Source organism: Nothoprocta perdicaria, unplaced genomic scaffold (genome assembly GCF_003342845.1).
Source record: "Nothoprocta perdicaria isolate Ctin4 unplaced genomic scaffold, notPer1 scaffold_143, whole genome shotgun sequence".
NCBI lineage: Eukaryota > Metazoa > Chordata > Aves > Tinamiformes > Tinamidae > Nothoprocta > Nothoprocta perdicaria.
Genome location: NW_020454572.1, coordinates 364,112 through 385,409, shown reverse-complemented (window position 1 = coordinate 385,409; position 21,298 = coordinate 364,112). Strand labels below are relative to the sequence as shown.

The 21,298-nt window shown below is 54.4% G+C and overlaps 1 protein-coding gene across 1 annotated transcript in view; it reads left to right on the top strand.

Moving 5' to 3' along the window:
* Window positions 1-520: 520 nt before the first annotated feature.
* Window positions 521-21,298, top strand: part of PLEKHG4 (pleckstrin homology and RhoGEF domain containing G4) — a 62,378-nt gene continuing 41,600 nt past the window's right edge. Inside the window, exons 1-3 of the mRNA XM_026034325.1 lie at window positions 521-569; window positions 12,203-12,400; window positions 18,963-21,111. Of these exons, the coding sequence (XP_025890110.1) occupies window positions 567-569; window positions 12,203-12,400; window positions 18,963-21,111 (2,350 nt within the window). The 5' untranslated portion in view covers window positions 521-566. The remainder of the gene's footprint in view (window positions 570-12,202; window positions 12,401-18,962; window positions 21,112-21,298) is intronic.

Sequence of the window (21,298 nt, the reverse complement as noted above, 5' to 3'; positions counted from 1 at the left end):
CTGCGGCATTTCCCGGGATCTCGCAGCGCGGGAGAAACTCCTCCGGATTCAGAGCGGGGAAAAAAGGGGGAAAACAACCCGAAACGAGGCGAGAGGAAGGGAGGATTTTGCCGAACACCGCTGGGGAAGCTGGAGACCTTGCTGGGATGTGTGGCGGGCGCTCGGGCAGCTCGGCGGCTCTTCCTGGGCTCCGCGGTGGAGAGTGTCCGTGTTGAGCGGGTCCGCAAGGCGCCGGCCCCGCGCCCGGCGAGCAGCGATGCCCTAAGGAGCCGCCGCCGGCCCCGCCGCCCCTGCCCGTGTCCCCCAGTGTCCCCCAGCGCTGCGGGCGCCCGGCGCTGGCGTTGGCTGTCAGAGAAGCCTCCGAGGTCCCCTGCTCAGCGCCCGCCAGTGTCATGAGTTAGATTAGCTGGAGCCACCGCGCGGGGGGCGCCCAGGGCTTGGATTACGCTCCAGAACTCCGAGCGCTTCGGCCCTTGGCGGCGGAGGGGAGCGGAGGCACCCATGGAGGAAAAGGAGAAAAACCGCCGCCTCTGGATGTGAGAGCGGGGAAGCAGGAGGCCGGGAACATGGTAAGGAAAGGGTTTTGCAAGGGGCACGAGCGGGATGGAGCTGCGGTGGGGCCGGCCGGGACCCCAGCTCTGCCTTGCGCTTCCCGTTATTCGGGGAGCAAGCAGGGCCCCGGGGCGCCGGCCCTGCCACCCATGGGGGTGCAGCGCTCCTCTTGGCATTGAGCTATGTGTTTATTCCTGCTTGTCTGTCGCGGGCACGGCCTTGGCACAAGGGCCCATGTGTCCTGAGCTGCCCAGGTGCCGGGCTGTCCGGCCGGGCCCCACGGAGAGGCTGGTGAGCGTGCGAGCAGTGGCGCGTTGGGTGTCCCTCCCCTGTGCTGCACGTCTCCGTGGGGCTGAGGGGACAATTGCGGATCTGCGTGACCGTGGGTCAGTCCTAGGGGCTGACCCTGGCATTTTCCGGGGCCTTTGGAGGGTTTGGCTCCTGCTGGGGCTCAGTTTGGGGCTCAGCGGGGAGGCCGCACGGGAGGCAGGAGGCTCCTCGGTGTCACCGTGTCACTGTCACRCTTGGAGCTGGGAATGAGCCGGTGTGCAGAGCGGTGCAGCTGGAAGGGGACTCAAGTACCACATGCATAAAGTGTCCTGTGATGTGGCCACAGCGGCTCAGGTGCCCAGGGCTGGCGGGGCCGCGTGGGCAGCGTCCCTGCTTCRCTTCTCTGTCCCGTTGCTGCCCGGGCAGGCGCGAGAGCCTCCCGGGTGGCTGCTCAGGGGGGRAGCTACCGACAGTCCCGCACCGTGGTGCCGCGCGGGCGCCTCCGTCCCCCAAGCAGAGGGACAAGTTCCCCTCGGGGATGCCCCCCGAGCCGCAGCAGGTGCTCGGGGAGCCCGGGGCTGCTTTTGCACCCTTGCTCGGGTGGCAGCAGCACGAGCTGCTTCTGCACGAGCCCCTTCCGCACGAGCCCGGCGGGCGTCTCCGTCCGGGCCACTTCTCMGCGCCTCTTGGCAAAGCTCGCAGCGGGGAAGGGAGTTTTCTCCTCCATTTCCATCCCCATTGTGGATACTTGGACTTAAYCCTCTCCGTCTAGCAGGTGTAACCACCGTGGCTTGGATGTTTTCCTTGTGCTCACTGGGACTCAGTGTCCTTACTTTTCTCCCTTGGCCTCAGGAGACCCTCCCCGCTCGTCTCTCGTCACCCCCCAGCACCTGGAAGCCGCGGGAGCACCACGAGCCGTGCGGAGGCTGGGGAGCCCCACACAAGTGCAGGGGGCACCTCCAGGCTGCCTGGAGTTTCAGCAGAAAACATCATCTTTCTGTTGCCCTCCCGTTACATCATCTTCTGGGGTGGGAAGGAAGTAAGTCTGGGAATCACAGAAAGCTCTAAGCGTCGCCGATCTTCCTTTATTGGCGTGCCAAGGCAGTGAGCRAGACGTTGGAACGCGTACAAGGCCAGAGAGAAGTAACCCTGAGCACATGGAAGCGGTTGGGAAGCATCTTCGCTGGGGTGAGGAGGGTGACAATTCATGTGTTTAAGGTTTTTTTTCTGAAAAAGGAAGAACAGATGAGCAGGTGAATTTGCTGCTTAGAGCCAGAAAAATAATGGGGTGAGTGCAGATGTGGCAGGGCAGATGTTCATTGGCTTTGGCCATAGTGCCGGCTTCCAGGAGCAGTGTGGAGGTGCCTGCTCCACGGGGAGGTACCTGTTGCATGTGGAGATACCTGCTGCACATGGAGGTCCATGCTGCACGTAGAGGTGGGAATGTGCCCCTGGGGACTGCCCAAGCTGTCCCCCCGGGTCCATAACAGGCGCTGTGGGGGCAGGAGTGCTTTGAACTCATGGCTTGTGGGCTGGAGGCACCGGCTCTCCAAGGGCTCCGATGATGATGAGGGCTCGGGAGAGGCACCAGCGCTGCCCTCRCTGCCGCGCTGAGCCCTGTGTCCTTGCTGTGAGTGTAGAGAGGACGGGCCATTGGTGACAGTGACCTGCCGAGCTCTTCCAAGGGAATGGCAAAGCAGCAATAGCGGCTACAGCTGCAGATATCATATCAATAGGGAATAAATCCCGCCAGGCACAGCTGAGCATYGAACTGGTGGAAGACGGGTTCGTGGGGTAGCAGGAGAGGGTGAAGAGGGACTCGRATTCTGCTTCTTTCCGTGCCTTTTCTATTGCATTTCCTACATCCCAGGTCTTCAGGCTTGCAGGGAGAAAGTCATCATAGAAAGCTTATCATCATTTTGGTTGTGCAWGCTTCTTTGGAAAGGCCTCCAACCCATCCTCATAAGGGAGCCTCCATCCAAAGCTCCCGTTCTTGCCCGGAGCACCCTGCCCCGAGGCGTGGGGCTCAGATCCAGTGCGTTGCCCCCTAAACACCGCAGCTCGATGCTTGACCCCCCATAACTAAGTTTGTAGCCAAGATCTCCCTGTGTGCGACTGTGCTGGACCGGGATACCCGGGTGAGCCCCTTGCTGCTGCCATCAGCTCGTGATCTAAGTGGAGCCGCATGGATCAGCCGAGGAGATGGGGACGGACACGGAGAGGAGCCCCAGACACGGCCCATGTGTGTGGGGTGTGTGCTGGCTGCTGTCATCTGCCTGAATACATTCACCTTTGAAACAGGGGCTGTCTCGTGTGCTCCGGGAGGCTGGAATGCAGCCCCGCTCATGGATCAAGGGGGGAAAAAAATGCCTGTGGATGTATCCGCCTTTGTGCTCGGGCTTATAGCCACCCACGGTCTGGCATGCGGCCCTTCAGTGCACAAAGATGCCTTTTAGGAATGGTTAGTGAAATCCCCACCCTCCTTTGATATGTATGGAAATAATGGGGCACGTGAGACTGTTTTCTGATTGAAGAAAAAGAAGCTATAGAGGGAGTAACTTTTTAAAAGGCCCGTGTTTGCTCCCGCCTAACTGGGGAGCTTAGCAGAAGCAATCCACTAAATCCATGACGGGTTTGCTTTGCTGTCCACGGGGTGTCCTTCAGGTGCTGTGTCTGAATACAGGGTAAAAGATGTGAATATATATGTAAATATAGATATATATATGTGAATATAGGGGGAAAAAAGCTTTCCTCTAAGTCCCAGGTTCGGCTACTCGGGGGTTGTAGAGTTTGAGCTTATGACTGGCTGCATGGGTGTCCGTTGCCCAACAAACTCCAAGGATCCTGGTCCTGGAATCAATGTCAAGGCTCCTGACGGAGCCCTGGCACAGGCTGCCCAGGGAGGCTGTGGAGGCTCCTTCTCTGGAGGTCTTCCAAACCCACCTGGATGCCRCCCTGTGCCCYRTGCTCTGCGTGTCCCCGCTGGAGCAGGGGGGTTGAACTAGATGATCTCTAGGGGTCCCTTCCAACCTCAATGATTCTGTGTTTCTGTGATCCTGAGGCTGCAGGATGGGTCAGAAAGTAGCAGCTGATCGGAATGGAGGAAGCCTGTGGAGCAGGACACCAGCTGAGGCTCAAGGCCTTCCAGCACCAAGAGCTCTGTGCTCGGACATGGAGCACAGCAGTGGTCCAAGCTGGGACCTCCTTGGGAGCTCCGGACAGGGTGCCTGGTTGCAGCTCGTACCCCAGGGCAGAGATGGGCAGGGAGCTGCTCCTGCAAGGAAGGGCCCCTGTGCTGTGACCAGCTGGCCCCTCCGGGGTTGCTATTCCAGCTTCCAAGTTGCCTCATTTCCCCCTCAATGTAGCAGGATGTATCTCACAAGAACATCACAACAGAGTGTTGAAGGCCAGGAGAAGCTCTGCCTCACCTGAGACCACGAAGGATCTCCCAGCTCCCGCACCGACCCTGGAAGCTCTTCCTCAACGGAGCACGTTCTCAACGGCGTCTGCTCTTGACCTTGCAAGCTCCGTAAGCCACCAGTCCCCTTGGGAGCCCGTCCTCGTGGCTCACACGTCTTGCAGGGGGAGCCGTGCGCTTTGAGGGCGATGTGGCTGCAGGCTGCAGACTCGAGCCGAGTCCGCACGAGACGCCGGCACGCGGCAACCAACCTCCATGCTGACCCCGTGGAGATAAATTCCTGGTGCTCAGCGGCCGGCCCGCTGCAGGATTAGCATTTTTGCGCTTGGAGCGCAGCAGGCCGCCCATCTGCCGCGAGATGCTCCCAGATGGGTGTCTGGGCACGAGGTGCTGGTTCTGGTCTAATGCCCCTGCCTAAAAGGCATTAAAATGAGTTGACCCATTTGGCAGCGGCTTCACCCAGGCTGTTCCACGGACACCGGGGAGGAAGGAATCCTTCATTCTGCTGAGCTCCTACCCTGTTCCTCTGTTGGTATTTAGCACAAGCATTAAGGGGGACGAGGTGCCATCGCTCAGGCTTGCTTGCCAAGCTCGTGAGAAAGCCTAAAGCTGGGAGTGGAGCGAGCGCTAATACTGAGATGAAGCTSGAGTGATTTCTCCTGTAAGGTGTTTTAGTGCACGTGGTAATAAAAGCTGCTAAGAAAGTAGAAGGGAATTGGAAATTTCTTGGTTGGGTTGGTGAGGAAGTGGTTGCATTTAGCAAGACTTATCCCATCACAGCATTCAAGCCTCCTGGAAGAAGATGACACCTGAACATGGAGGTTTATGGTGGGACCATGGCCTGGCCAGACCGTTTGCCCACGAGCCAGGGGAAGCCCTTGGGAAGGGCTGGGAATGGAAAACGGGGCCGCTCTGCCCACCCTGGGGTGGTGTTGAGGTGCTGAGGAGGTGCCTGCAGCCCATCCTGGGCAAGGAACCCACCATATCGGAGTCCTTAGGTCCTCCTAGCAGGAGTTTAAAGGTGCCCAGGGCTTCGTGTCGCACTGGTGCAGCTTTGCTAMTGAATTGTGCCCTCAGATGTTGCCAATGATACTTAAAAAGAAATGGGCGCTTAAACACTTATTTCAGATTAAGTGACTTAATCCCTTGATGAAGCTAAACCCAAATAAGCCGGTCCCCAGCTGTAGGATGGTGTTTTATGGAAAGCTCTCATCCATTTACAAGCCTTAGTCTCAGCTGGAACATGTTTGTGTAAGGATGGGGCTTTCAGCTGTTCTTTCAGGTGCTCTTCAAGCTCTGTATCATCTTCCCGATCCATTGCTCATAGAATGGAAAAACAGGTTTTGGGGAGCAGGGACTTTTTCTTTGCTCCGAATAAGACTGCGAGGATGGTGTCACTCGCAGCAGGCCTCTCAGGAGGACGTCTGAGGGGTTGAGAGCAGGGCTGAGATGCAGCTCTGGCTGCTTGGTGCAATCTCGGATGAGCTTTTTTGGTGGAGAGCTTGGCGAGGAGCTCAGGAACGGGCCAGGAACCCTTTGTGCAGGGTGAAAGCAAGTGGCACGTGGTGGGGGTGGCACTGTGCTCCAGAGCAGAGAGGACCATTGCTTGGGTAGATGGGGAAGGTCTCCGACCACAGGTCTGAGAATGACTCTTCTCACCGATTCCTGCCCTCCTGAAGTGCAGCTGCAGATACTCAGCTTGGTTATCAATGAGTTTCTGCTTTTCTCCCTTTCCCAGCTCTGCTTCCCTCTTGGCTACATGGAGACCTTCTCTGTGACTCTCTTTCAGCCCCTGTTTGGCCCCTCTTGCCTGACCAGCAGCTTCTCCGATGCATTGGGTGCTGCACGGATGAATAACTTGCAGTATTGGAACTTAAAAGAAAGGGCAGATAGGAAGAACACAAAGACAGAGCTCAAGGAGAAGTGCTAGTTTCTGGACTGAATGCACATGATGCCGTTTCCTTTAGGTCATTCTGTCACATCCTGGCTGGAGGTCATGACTGTCCAGTGTGTGGACACAGCAAGGGCTGCTCTCCAGGGGAATGGCCATCCCTCTCCAAAGGGCTATCGGAGCACGTGCCTTTGGGAAGGATGAGTCTTGTGGTTTGGAGTCCACAAGAGCAAGTTTGATTCTTGTGCTGCTCCATCGGAGCCACGGAACAGCCGTCTCGGCCACAGAGGTGTCAGGCTGGGGACAAGCCCAGCAGCTTCTGGAGGTCTTCAGAACCCACCTGGATGCGACCGGGTGCTCCGTGCTCTGGGTGTCCCTGCTGAAGCAGGCGGTTGGACTAGATGTTCTCTGGAGGTCCCTTCCAACCTCAACCATTCTGGGATTCTGTGAGCTTCCCATTGCTGGGCACGCTGCTGGCCGTGGTACGGAGCTGTGGATGTCACTGCCTTCCAGGTTGCCTCTCCCTCTGCTTCCCTGTGCSGGACTACAGGCTGCCTTTAGCCTCGGCGTGAGGACAGCCCCGGTGAAGCCCCGGCCACAAGAGCTTCAAACCTGGATCACGGAGCTCACACGTGGCCTTCAAAGCATCCCGAGGTGCTCCCTTGCACGACAGCCCTCCTCGGGCAGCAGGAACGCTTCGCACGTGCCCGCGCGGGCCGCGGCACAGCTCCGGAGCAAAGCCCTCGTTTTCCCCCTTGTTTAATTAAAMGAGAGATCATGAGTTAAGCGCTCGYGTGCGCTTGTTTTCCCGCAGCGCCTGGAATGCTAATCCCGCACGCCGTCCTGGAGGAGTCGCTTGAGCCGCCGGCGGCACAGACGGAGCTGGGTCCGGACTGGGCGCCTTCCCACACCGACAAAACCGAGCTTTTCTCCCCCAAAAAGCCTGCTTGCCCCGCAGGAAGGGGCTGCAACGAGGGCAGGTGGGAGCAGCACGGGGCTTCGTGGTGGATTTTTCCAGTGAAAACACCCCGGGCAGGCGGGGAGCGCCGGGCAGGCGGCCTCGTCCCGGCCTCCCGCCCAGCCTCCGAGCGCGGCGGCGGCAGCGGAGCTGGCGCTCGTGCTGGSAAGATTTTTCTCCCTTGAACTCATTGCCGCTGTGATTAGAGCGGCTCAGGAAATGGGGATGGGAGGGTTCTCCTCCCTGCAGGAACAAAGTGGGACAGCTCACATTTTTGTCCAGGAAAACAAACCTCCGTTTTAGCCAAAGACCCTTTGGAACAGAGAGACTTTCTCTCTCTCTCTCTCTCTCTCTCTCTCTTTTTTGTTAATTTTTATTTTTTATTTTTTAAAGGAAAAACTGGCCTGGCTTTGCGCTTTGTGTCAGAAAGTGGGCAAGGGCTGTGGAAAGCCGGGAGGTCTATTTTTACTGGAAAAGAGGTTTCTCCCGTCAGCTGAGCCCTGAGCGGGCGGCCAAGCCCCAGAGCAGCTTTTGCAGGGAGGGACCTGCTCACCCGGCCCTGCTCGGTGCCCATCCCAAATCCTGGCCCGGGGCCACGGCCGGGCACTGCCCTGCACATGCTGGGAGCTCTGCCCCTTCCCGGGCAGCAGGGGAGGGAAAGAGGGGCCGGACACGGGCGGCTCCGAGGAGCGGGGGCCCAGACGGAGGCCGGGACTCAGAGGCTGGAGTGGGAGCCCAGACGGAGGCCGGGACTCAGAGGCACGTGGGCCCTGCTCCCTCCCGCACCTCTGGGCTCTGCTCCACAGCCTCCTGCTGCTCCTCGGTTTTCCAGAGCCAGGGAGCGTCTCCGCTCCGGCCGGGCCCATTGGGATATGTAGTTTCCTATACCGGATGGGTGTGGAGATGGGGTGCTTTTCAGCACGGGRTTTGCAGACCCTCCTGCTAAATTGCTGCTGCAGGATGAAGCACAGGGGCCAATCCGGCTGCCTGAAAGGACCACAGCCCCTCAGAGCCCGTAGCCATGGGCTAGCTGGGCAACTCCAAGGTGGCCTCACCAGCTCACTGTAGGTTTAAAGAGCTTTCAGAGTCTCTTGGTTGTCAGCACAAAGAAACGTTGCATGGCATGAGCTCCTGGTGGTCCTAGGTGCACCTAGGAAAAGGCCAAGACCTTAGGCGGGACCTCTTAGGCGGGACCATCCGGGGTTGTTCCTGGTCTCCCACCCCACTCAACCCACCCAACCCAGCCCGTCCCAGCATGAGRTTTTCCTCTTCCCTTGCCATGCCTGTCTCTGCGCTCCATCCTTTGCACTAACAGCCAGCTCCCAGCTGGGGAGCAGGGAAAACTGGTGTGTCTGGACATGACCTTAACCTGGGCTTTATTTAGCGCCTTGATTTACAGAAGAGTTATTTTAAAAGCGTGTCCCTCCTCCAGGAGGTGTGGTGAATGTGTGGCAGCRGTGACCGGGCACTGGAGTGTAGAGGCTTCCTGTGCTATTTACAAAAAGCCCTTGAGTCCCAAGACTGTTTCTGCTTGGGGAGAGGTTCTCTGGGTTGGCTGGAAAGGATTCCTGTTTATTTCTGTGCCTGTAAAGGAGCGAGTGTCCGGGGCCTCTCCCAGGATGACGAGGTGGCAATGCTCTTGGAGACAGGGAAGGTCTGCAGGAGGCTGCTTTGTGCAGGAGGCACCTGTGCCTGGTTCTGCTGGGTTAGTCCTGTCTCCTTGGGAGCCCAGCATGAGGTTTTGCTGCTCTGCTCAGCCAGGGTGAGGAGGGATCTGATCTGGGGAGCAGGGACAATCATGGTCTGTATGGACTGGTGTCACCTGAGGAGGACGTGCACCCAGAGGAAGCGCTTGGTGCCCATGGGAGCTCTTTGGCCCTCAGAATAACATCTCAGAGACAGCCTGAGGCCTGGGAGAGCTCAGTGCATCTTTCTGCAGCGGCCCAAGGATGCTGGTGGCCCCGCAGCGCCCTAGAGGACASCTGTACCCTCGCTGCAGGGGAATGCGTCAGGTTGCTCCCATATCTGGAGCTTTTCGGGTGGGATTAGAAGAGAGATTGATGACATGATCTTCTCCATCCATTAATGCTAGAGCTCAAAAGCGTCTCTCTGTACCTTCAAGGTCCACACATCTGTCCTGCTTTCACAGTGTGGYCAGAGCGAGGTAAGACTGGGTGAAGGAGGACACTGTTAGCCCTGAACTTTGCAACAGCTACAGGCTACGGTTCCTCTCTGCATCTCACCAAAAGCAGRATAATATATGACTTGCTTTATTTTAACCATAGGAAGGATTTTTGGCTTGGTGCCAATGTTAATAATYGTCCTGCGAAGGCTTTGCTAAGGCAGCAGGAATGGTGTGAGAACCTTCGAGCCGCGCGCGGTGACTCATGTGCAAATATTTTTACTTCTCCGTTTTGCTTGCAAGAGTAAACGCAACCCGATTCATCGGGAGGTGGAGGCAGAATTACCATCCCAAAGGATTTTGCTCAAACGGGGCAAGAAGAAGAGGGGCYRAAGCTGCAGTGCAGAAACCGTCCAGCTGGTTTTGACTGAGGGTTTGAGGCTGTGGCCTGGAGAGGGACAGGTGGAAAGTGCCCTCCAGTTTCACGAGCCGTAGCACTGCATGAGTGTTTTCCTGGGCTCTCCTTGGAGCCTGGTGCTGGGCGGGAGGGCTCCTGCATGAAGAGCTGTTGACAAGGGCAAAGATGCTTGCTGGGACAGGCCTAAGGCTGGCGGCAGCAGAGGAGCTGAGGATACGGAGCTGGGAGGAGTGGCTGATACCCCAYGGGGCCCTGCTGCCACTCAGAGGGACCTGGACACGCTGGAGAGAGGAGCCTCGTCATGAGGTTCCACAAAGGCGAGTGAAGGTCCTGCTGCCAGACACCACGACAGGCTGGGGTTTGAGCTGCTGGAAGGCAGCTCTGCGGAGAAGGACCTGGGTGTCCTGGTGGACCCCAAGGTGACCGTGAGGYAGCAACGTGCCCTTGCGGCCAAGAGGGCCAGTGCTCTCCTGGGGTGCATTAGGAAGAGCAGATCAAGGGAGGGGATCCTGCTCCTCAGCCCTGGTCACAGCTGCAGTGCGGTGTCCAGGGCTGGGCTCCCCAGCAAAGAGGGACATGGAGCTGCTGGACAGAGTCCAGCACAGAGCTGCAAGGATGGTCAGGGACTGCAGGAGCTCTCCTGTGAGGAGAGGCTGAGAGAGCTGCRCCTGTTCAGCCTGAAGAAGGCAAAGCTGAGAGCTGATCTTATCAACACRTATCAGTTCCTTAAGGGAGAGTGTCAAGAAGATGGGGCCAGACTCGTTGCAATGGTGACCAGAGATAGGACAAGAGGCAACGGCCACAAGCTGAAGCACAGGAAGTTCTGCCTGAATCTGAAGAAAACCCTCCTGACTGTGATGATGACAAAGCACTGGCAGACGTTGCCCAGAGAGGTTGTAGAGTCTCATGCTTTGGAGATACTCAGAACCTGTCTGGACACAGTCCTGTGCAATGCACCCTAGGTGTCCCTGCTTGTGCTGGGGGGTTGGACTAGATGATCTCCAGGGGTCCCTTCCAACCTCAACCACTCCATGATTCTGTGAGCTTCCTTTGGCTGACTGCATTTGGCTTCTTCTTGTTGCTTCACAAGGGTGAGGACATGTCCCATTCGGCGCATTATGTCAATATTTAGCAACACTAGTTGGATGTCCAGCTGTGAAAGGTTTTGTTTTGGCTTTGGTACCACTTCCCTATCCTGTGGGCCTCTCCACGCCTCTTTTAATGGGTCCGGGATACTGTGTACAGGGAACACTTCTTATTTAGCCTGACCTCTTCGGTCTGTGTTTCTCATCCCATGGTCCTTATTRGGACCAAATGCTCCGTCCTACCATTTCAACACATGAGTTGCACATAGAGCTCTTGCTCTGTAAGTCCTAGGGTTAAGGATAGACAAAAYGACTCCTTAACCTTAACCATCAGTGTAGATGGTTGCGTTGACCTGGATGGGTATTGCAGGAGGCAGATGGCCTCTCAAAACTGAGTTGAGAAAAACTGAGAAGGTTTCTTCATGTCGTTTAGCCTTGCTTGCTGCTGACATCAGAAGGGATGGTAAAAGAGTGATGGTTTGTGCATGTTCTCCAAGCTTGGTGAAGGCCGAGACTCTTAGGGCATTGCCTGGGCATCCCTGTCCCTCCTGGGCAAAGCTGCCCAAGGAAGGCCTCAACACAGAGCAGGGTGTTAGTGTTGTCCTTCCAAAACCGCAGTGCTCTACATGAGAAACTAAAGATCACTGAGCGGTGGTTGGCGAAGGCTCTGCTCTGAGGCACCTTACGAAGCTGGTGGAGCAATGACCATGCGCTCGCTTACAGCTCAAGAAGTGAAACCATTCTAAAATATAAAGGYGCAGAGGGATCCTGAGCCTCTCTGCAAATGTGGACCATTACTTCTCCCACCTTTCTGTCTCTCTGCCCGCTTTTGCTCTTGGTTTGCATCCATGCTGTGCATCTGAATTTGGCCTCCAGGACTGGAAGCGGCTCTGGCAGCRCGGGCAGGCTCCGCCTGGCAGGTCCTCGAGAGGGAAGGGGAAGGCGGCGAAACCACCAGCTCTGATACGGAGCAGGAAAGGGGCTCTCCCTGGCGCCAAAGCTCCACGTGGGCAATGTGAGAGTGACAATGACTCAATGACAGAGCGGCGCACGCCGAGCAACGCCGGCTGCTCCCGCAAGTGCCCTCGGCCGGCGGCGCGGGGGAACGTCCCCGACCGCGGCCGGCGTTCCCAGCCCGGGCTGCTGCAGCGGCTTTGCGCGCCCCATGACGCTCTCGCCCGCTTGCCTGCGCTCACGTGTTGCGGTAATGGTTTAATAGGAGCCCCACCCAGCGCAGGCAGGAGCGGGACTTGCTGCGTAAGCAAAAGCCGGGCAATCTTGCCGCGGCGCGCAGCGCTCCGCCAGCGCTTCCCCGGCGTCTCCAGCGAGCTGGGGTTTTGTTTTATTCCTTTTTTTTTAACCTAAAATTTTGGCCAGTGCCAAAAGAAACTCCAAGAGACGGCGCTTTGCTGCTTTGATCCTCCTGCATTCGGATACGGGCGCGCTCGGGAGCCGCCGCGGTGCCGCTAACGCCGTCTCCCTTGGCAGGACTCGGAGTCGCTGGACGGCTGCATCCAGAGCACGTTATCGGTGCTCTACCCTCCGTTCGAGGCCACCGCGGCCACCGTGCTGTGCCAAGTGTTGGACGTGGTGGAGAAGACGTACCGTGGAGATGGACTGCGCTACCTCATAGACTTCCTGATCCCAGCGAAGCACATCCTGCAGTGCGTTCAGCAGGATGCCTGTGTGAGTACAGCCGCCCCGGGGAGCCTGCCGTGGCTTCTCGCCGTGGAAAAGGGTGGGCAAAAAGCGCTTGCGCACGTGCTGGAAGCAGCGGTGGGAGGGCAAGTTTGCAGCACTGGAGCGGTTTGAGGAACCGTGGCTGCAATCTGCCCGGCGGAGGGCAGATCTGGAGCGTCRCCCGCGCTTTCCATGCCTGCACCGCAGCAACGCTTTGCTGGATATACCCGAATCCTGTAGCTTCTACCCCAGCCCTTCCTTGGCGGCAGCGGCGAAGCCCTTGGGCTGCTGCCCCRGCACAGGGCCGCGCTGGGCGCCGCGCGGCCGCTCCGGGGTTTTTCCCCGCCGCTCTCCCTCCTCTTTGCCGGCTGCGAGGCTCAGTAGCCCCGGGGAGTCACGTTACATTTACCGCCACGGCGAGCGCCACATTAACCCGCTTGGCTGTTGCGCGTCTCAAATGCTCGCACCGATGAGTCAGATGCCTCTGCCAAACTTGGCTCCAAAACTCGGAGGCAGAGGCAGGGGGAGGAAGCAAAACTAACCTAAATCTACGATTCTCTCTAGCTTATTTATTTATTTGAACCTAGGGAATGAGTGTGTTAAATTCTTCAAGGGAAGAGAGGGAGAGCAAGGGATTCCTGGATGGAGGGAGAAGAAAAAAACCCAAATAGAAGCTGGGATAGGCAGATGTTCATTTGTTTCAAGGAGCAGGAAGACGCTGGGGGAAACACCTCTCTGTTACGCAGAGGCATAACCACCCCGAGCGCAGGCCACCCTGCAAGTGKTTTGGACTTCCCTGCACGGGCTTGCAGGGAGGACGGAGGAGGATTTGGGAGTCACCAAGCAGTGTGTCTGCAAAGTTGATTTTTGCAGCTCGTACCCAGCACCGAGCGACTTTGCTGAATCCCCAAGTGTCACGGTGAGGCTCAAGCACAGATTCACTGGCCTTTTTATATAGCTCCATAGCAGCTATAGTTAGGTTTCTATTTTTAATTTTACTTTTTTTTCCCTTTCCTTTTTTTTCTTTTTTCAACCGCAGTACATCTAAAATAAAACCCTAATAAGCAGCACGGTGCTTGCTCAGCTGCCAGGCGTAAGGGCAGGGATGACTCCGACCGTGAATCCAGCTGCCCTATCTAGCGTGATGGCGCAGGACATGCTTCCCCCTCAGAAGAAACTTTTTTTTCTTTTTAAGTCGGGATTAGGCAGTTCCCCCAGGTCCCCACTCTCCGAGCCCTGCAGCTCGGTCTACGGCGTTGCCCTGCCCAAGATGGAGGCCACGGTGAGCGCCACCGGGGAGGCCCGTGAGGCTGGGCATGGAGGAGGGTGGTGAGAAGGGGGGTGGACGTAGAGCCCCGTGGCAGCCGCCCGTGCCAGCCCGGCGGTGCCAGGGCAGCGCTGGGGACACCGCGGAGGCCGCGCGGCGCCATGGCCGCGCTGAGGCCAGAGGCCTCCCTGGAGGAGGCCACAGGTGGGGCGTGGCAGGGGAGGGGCTTGGGCMTGGGCGGCAGCCAATGAGCGGGCCAGCTCGGGCTGCGGCAGCCAATCAGAGGGCGGGGCTGCCTTGATGGGCATGGGCTGGGCCGGGGGCTGTGGCGAAGGCGCGTGAGGAGGCCGAGCTGCGGTGAGGGCAGCGATGGCGCCGCGGGGCAGCGGGGATGGGGCCTGGGGAAACGGGGCTGGCGACGGGGCTGCCGGCCATGGGGACAGCGGCGGGGACGGGCGGCGCGGCCTCCTGCCCCGCGCGCCTCGACATGGCCGCCGCCGAGGGGCGGCCGTGGCGTGGGCCCGTGTGCCGCCGGGGAGGCCCCCGTGCCGGCACTCCCAGAGCCGTCCCTGGCACAGGAGCACCAACAGGGAGCTCCTTTGACCCCCCCGGCCTGGCAGTGCCCAGGCAGCTCCGAGGAGCCGGGGGCGCTGAGGGGCCGCGTGAGCCCCGCGGTGGCACCGGCTCCTGCGGGAGCATGGACAGGCCTCGCGGAGGCCTCAGCCAGAGCCTCGCGCCCCTCGTTGCTCACAGCCAACCCTTTCTGGCCCCAGTTCATGGTACAGGGAGAGCTTCAGGTCCATTCCCTTGTAATGGCCTCACGGGAGGGCCTGGCCTATGCCGTATTTTCCCCAGAAATCTGCTCACGTTAAATTTTGTTGCTCAAAATTATTGCGTTTGTTGTGGAGCCCTCCTTTTCCTTCCAGGCCACCACAGTCCCTTTCTATTATCTTCATTTTCAGAACAGGACTGTGCTTATTCTTTAAACAGCCTCAAAGTACCTGTTAGGAATGATGCTCGTGGCAGGAAAAGGTCTGGTGAGGGATGCAGAAGAAACTCTTGTAGTTTCTTCTGGAAATACTTTTTGTCAAAAACCCTACACACGTTTAGCCAAATATCTGTCTGCAGCCAAACAAAAAGCAGTGTTTCCTGTCATTCTCTGTAGTCTGCAGTTCAGCTGGTCCTCGTGGGCACTTCCTACGTGCCACAAAGTAAAAATGTCATCGCTGTAGGAAATCTGGAGCAAGCTCAGTCGTTTTCCTCAGCTTCTACAGTGGCAGAAATGTAAGTGGCTTTATAAGGTATTAGCTGACTTCAGATAGATGTAAGAAAACCGGTAGTCTGGATAGAAACCACGGGATCTGGTTGTTGGAGGTGCCTTTGTGCGGAGAATGTTCTTCCTCATAGCACTGAGAGTCCAGTATTGCCACCAGCCTTCAGACTCCTGAGCTAAGYGGATCACGGGTATGATCCAGCCCAGCCATCCTCTTGGAATTAGGATCTTTGTGTGGAATTTGTCATCAGCACCCAGCTCTTTCCCAGGCTTCTTCCCGGCTGCTGCTGCTGCACGCAGTGCCTGTTCCCAGCACTGCCCTAACTGGCCTGATTTGGCTCTGCCACCGACTGCACACGAGAAAAGCAAATACTTAAACCTCAAAGTGAAATGTTAAAACAACTGAAATAAGCCCCTTCCATTAATCTCCCCTTTGAAGGTGCTTTTTGAAGCAGGAGACACAAGGGGATGCTCCACTTTAGAAGCACTAAAAATACTGGAATATTTATGCTACCGAAGGACTCGACATTCCCGCTTGGGTTTTAATCCAGTTCTCGCTGCAGTTTAGACTATTACTTTGCAGGTTTGTTGGGAACTTTGGTGGATTTTGTGTTGTGCTCTTGTGATTGTTGAGTTACTGTTAAGTTCTTCTGTCTGTTGTTTGTCAGTAGGCAAACGGGTCACCTGCACCCCCCGAAATGGGTGTAGATGGCCTGAAAATACCTATTAGGAAATATTCTCATATGCCAATATCAGAAAAACGGTTGGTGGAGTGTGGTGGAGGTGCAGTCATACAGGCTCTTCTGGAAAAAATAATGCAAATTGGGCTTGTCTAAAGCTTTATATACAAAATATTTGGCTYCGACACTTCTGCAAGCTCTGTTGCCTGAGATGCCATGATGGGAAAATGTGCAGAGTAGGTCCAGAGACTTCTGAAGCCTACAGCAACTTCTGTAAGTGGAATGTTCCTGTAAGAGGAGGCTTTGGTTATCTAAATTCAGCCATGCTCTGTAAGAAAAGTGTTAGCCTGTAGAGAAATCCTTATCTTGGAGATCAGAAAGCGTAAGCGTATGAGACTGCAAAGCTCAGCTCCTCTTGACTTCGAGGTAGGTACAGGCAAATTGTTTTAAGTTGTAGGTGTTTTTTTTTAATTTAAAAGACAAAAGGAGGTGGATGGAGGAAACAGAAACCMAACTGCGAGGACTAAACTGAGAATGTGAGTGCTGAAGATGAGGGGGCCAGCTGATCTTCATCCTGCGCTATGGAAGTGGTTGCCACCTAATGCTAAATTTCTGATAACAGGGAGTTTTTACCGAATCTGTCRTGTCAGAGATGGTAATAAAATACATTTAACAAGCTGAGCAGGATGAGGGTTAACCAAGCCATTAAAAATGGGATAAATTTTTTCATGTGGTTTGTGTTGTGGCAGGTAGTGTCRGGCTCGCCTTTTTCATGAATATCCGTCTGTCTAGAAAGACATGTTTGGTTGTCTAATTTCTTCTGCAGAGGATTTATTGTGTAATCACATGGAAAATGAATTACTRTGTCAAAGGGGTGGAGGTTTATGTAAGCACTGCAGAATGGGTAACTAAGCTGGTGAAAAGGAGGAGATTTAGTGAAAAATTGAGTTGGAGGCCAGAGTCATGAGATGGATGATACTTTTTRGTATAAAAAGGAAGAATATGTTGATGGCAGAAAAGTGCCGTGGAACAAATCTATGACGTGAGCAATAAAAACAGATAAATATATTACATGAGATGAGCAGTAAAACTTTGTAGAAAAARTACTTATGCACTGGGATTTATAGCTTGGAAAGCAGGCGTAGCAGGTGACTGTGTTGGACAGTGGTGGAGACGAGTAAGATCTCAGTTTTAGGGAATGAGATGTTTCTGGTAGAGATAGGTAGTGTTGGTGCCATGGTGCACAACATGATAAACGTAAGCCAGAAATTACTTGTTACTATTACCTGTTTTTTTCAAGATGATAGAGGATTCAGGAGGTTCCTTCTCGCTCTGTGGTTTCTCTGCTATATGGCAAAAGAGTTGAATTAATGCATTCTTTTTTTCATCCAGCTGGTCTGCGGAATACAGCGTATTTGTAAACTGCTTTCTCTGTCCAGATTTCCCTGTGACTGTGTAAAAGAAACCCAATTGAGTGCTTGAACCCTAATGCTGCCAATACTGAAGAAGTCCCTGGTGATTCTAGATGGCAGCTTCCTAATTGCGTCCTGAGCAGGAAAATTCTATCTAAGACCTCGTCATGACAGTGGAAAATGAAGTAAATCACAGGACTAGAAGTAAATTATGGCTAATGTCATGGCTTATGCCATGGCCGGCTTTAAATTTTAGTTTGCTCAAATGGAAGCAAGTTCAAAGGAGTCATTTTATTTTGTTAAAGTTGTGATTTAAGTTTTAAATAGTTTGGAGGCAGGTCAGTTCAGCAGTGGCACTTCATTTCTTTCACTTGGGTAGGTGTAGGATTTCATGTTTGGGATAAAAAAGGGTTTGTAGAGAACTAGAAGACAGATAATTTTTGGCCATTATTTAAGAGGAAGTGGGATGCTCAGGCCAACTCTTGCAAGCCTAGGGAATGAGAAGAATGTCTGTAACAGGGCTTTTTAGCACAAAARTGGAACGGAGACGATAAATAAACCTGCTAGCATTCAAAACGTGGCTATCAGCAAGAAAACTTCGTTGGGCAGGTATGTGCCTAGCAGGCCCGCGCTCTTTAACACTTCCATTTGATTTTCATTTCTTTTTTTTTTTTCTTTTTTCTTTTTCTTTTTTTTGTTGCTAATGTGAACCAAAAATGACTAGTACTTTAAAAATGGGGAGGTAGATCTCAGCCTGTGATGGGAATTGCTGAGTGAAAAGCAATTACCAACAAGATCCAGATTACCGGAACAGCTGAGTGCGAAGTATCTGTAAAGGAGACTTAAATAAAGGATCACTTTATTAAGTGATTTTATCCTTAAATAAAGGATAAATAAGGTGTAGCTGGTAGCCCTGGACTTAACAACTTATGGGGAAGCAGAGGATCTCAGGGGACTGCCTGTGAGCAGTTCAGTTGTGCAAAGGGAGCTGCTCTGTTTGCGGGTGTGTTGTGTTAAGGGTGTTGATGCTGGTCTGCTGGGGGAGAGCGTGGGGGAAGGAAATGCCCTGAGTTTTGGTGTAGTTCCCTGCAGGCGGTTGATGGCACCCAGTTGCCTGTTTCTTCGTGGCTTTTTCCTCGTCCGTTGCCTTCTTTCTCCTGCTTTCTCCTGACGTCTCCTCCCGCTCACTTGCGGCGATCCTCTCGCTGCCGAGTCCCGCAGAACTTGTCTTCCCCTCTCTTGCGTAAGCTCTTGACAGCAGCACGTGAGAGTTGCTTTCTGCCTGGTTCTGTGCTCTTTAATTTGGTTCAGCCAAAGTCTGCTGGGCCTCATGCCCTAGCAGTACACGTGTGGGAGCAGAAGAAAATCCTCACACACGCTTTKCTTAATATTTTCATTCAGCCTTGCCTCGTTGGCAAAGCTCTTGATTTAGTTCCCTTCCATCAACATCAGTCTAAAGAGTCTACAGTTTTCCAGTGCCAGCTTGGCTAGATATATCCCATGTCATGAGACTTCTGCATCTGTAAGCTCCTTGTGGTGGCTTTTGCCACCTGGTGCAACCTGGAGCTCGCTGTAGACACTCCACAAGCAATGCAGATCATCTGGGCACCTTCTGTTCAGGCTGTGGATGGACTTTAGCTGAGCATAGTGGGGTTCTGTGCGTTGTTTCCTATAAGCCAGCTGCTCTCTGCCTACATTTAATGCCACATGCTTAGGGCTGCTCTCCAGATAATGTTTCTTTTTATCAGTCCTTTCTATTGCAGTTTTTTAGAGAARCACCTCAAAATGGAAAGCTCCCCCGTGCTAATTACCAAAGATCCATTACCATGTCATTGCTAGAGCTTCCCTTTCACAGTTTAGCGTTCATCTCTTCTGTCCAAAACCTCAAAGTGAGGTAKGTTCCTGACACTGAAAATACCTTCTTTTCTCTCCATAGGTTCAGTACTGTGGCTTGCTCTTCCGGCACGAGGGCTGGCCCCTATGTATTCACGAGAAGATTGTAGTCCAACTAGCTTCCCTCGACTGGCGAATCTTAAAGCCCGGTGACTTCTACCTGCAGGTGGTTCCCTATCTGAAGAAGTCCCCGCGAGTTGTCCTGAAATGTCTGGCGAAAGACCAACACAACGTGGAAGAGATTGTGATTCCCGAAGTCTCCTATACCTCTATTTTTACGCTGGAATGGTTGAGTACTATCAATGGAGAGCGCATGGGTATAGCACTGGAAAACTGTTTACTAACCACTAATGATAAAATATTTCGTGTTCCCTGGGAGAAGGTAGTTAAGCCTGAATTTATTAATAAACCCAAGATAATTGAAAATAATATCTTCACTCCAGAAATTAGAGAAGAGCTTTCCGTTTTGTGCCACCCTATGGACCATGCTGAGTACAGCTCACCAGACATAGGCTCTCAGTATCTACAGGWGCAAAGTTTGGGTGAAGACAACTTGGTCATTAGCAGCGCAGCTCCACAACTAAGCMAAACTGTTGTCAATGGTGTGTGTGCAAGCCCAGTGCCTCAAGAGAACTCGCAAAGTGACCTCGAAGGGGAGTATGTTGAACTTGCAGAAGTTTCCCTGCCCAGGTTTGGGCCACAAACAGGCTCTTTAACCCAGTCACTAGCTTTAAATTACAGAACTGAGCCTAGAACAAGAGTGAGTGCACCTAAGGGCACGCGCAGGTCTCTTGTCATTCAAGACTGCACGTACTTCAAGAGCTTAAGCCAGCCTGCATTTGCACAGAAAGAGGTCCATCAGATGGGCACTCTGAGGACTTCTGCAGAAGTTCTCGACAATGTAGCTGCTCTGGAAAGCAACAAGATGATGGCACATGGTGGACCGTTTCCTGAAGGTCAGCTGGAATCAGGTGGCGCAGGGAACATGGGCAATCACTTTCCTGGGGCTGTGCCTCCTGCCAGCAGGGTGGAGGATCAGTCTCCTGCAGAGCAGGAGGGCTGTGGTGAACACTCACTAGACTGGCAGTACGCGCTGTGCAGCTACAGCGACGTGTGTGCTGGAGATGGCCTTGGCTGCAAAGCACGGCCAGCTGGGGCTCCTGGAAACACAGAGCTGGAAAGCGATGTTTCTAGTGGAAAATCCGGTGTTGAAACAGCAGTGCAGAGTCCAGAAATGCTCCTAGATGCTGCTGCTGCTGCTAACGAGGAGTCAATAAAGAGAGCCCTTGGAGAACCACTGGCAAAGAGCCTGAAGGAGGTGGCAAGAGGGGATCTTTGTCCTGAGTCTGTCACTGGGTCTTACAGACCTGTCTGTGCTCTCAGGGCAGATTCTGATGTTTCCTGCCAGAGTGTCAGTGAAACCGTTGGAGCAGTCCAGGCTGCTGCGCCGCTCTCCCCAGCTGAGAGTTCAGGCGTGGGTGTGGAGAGAGGCTTCCCATCATCGGATGACAGGGCAGGTGGCTGCTGCACTTATCAGGAAGCAAATCTTAGTTCTTCCTTAAATCCTCCAGAGCTGTTAGACCAAGAGAAACTAGATGAATTAGAGGTGGAAAGAAGAGAAAGTTCCGAGGAAGTCGAAGTGATGGAGAAAACGTGGACTCCAAAAGAGAATCAGAGTAGCCATAATGACTGCTCTGTCAAAGGTCCAGTGGATGGACTCATGTCAGAAGATAAAGAGCAAGAGATCGCTGCCTGTGAGCATAAGAGAGCTGAAGAAGCCCTGGCAGCAGGGAGCGATCAGCAGGCAGAACCCTTAGATAACAGCAGTTCTTCAGTGCACGTGGATGCACAGCCAGAAAGCTCGAGTGAAGTCAAAACACACAGGAATGGAGAGAGATGTGAGGAGCCACAAAGTCAGGCAGAAAACCAGGGCAGTAAAAGTGAAGTGGACTCAGTGCTGAGAGCAGAGCCTGTTGCAGCACAGGGCTTGGGAGGAGAGGAGGACCAGGGAAGTGTTTCTGAGGGGAAAAAGTCAAAGATTGAGAGTGAGTGTGTGGCCTTGAAAACACTGGAATCCATTAAAGAAGAACTGGAACCTGGACTGCTGTCCTCAGGACCTGTTGAGGGACACATGGATCCCACCGCCCTGCACTCCCACCGAGAGGCAGCTTCAGGGATGTCATCTCCTGCAGGTATGGCAGAACTGGAGCTTTGTGGAGTTACCTGGTGGATGTGTGGGCAGAAAGCAAAGGCCTCGAGAGCTGCTTCTGACAAATGCTGCCTGCTGGGGAGCGTTGGGGGAATAGTAAAAACTGCTGGAAGTGTTTTGGGTTTTAGTTTTGTGGCTTGAAACGCAGCTTTTTCTTTTCAGAGATCAAC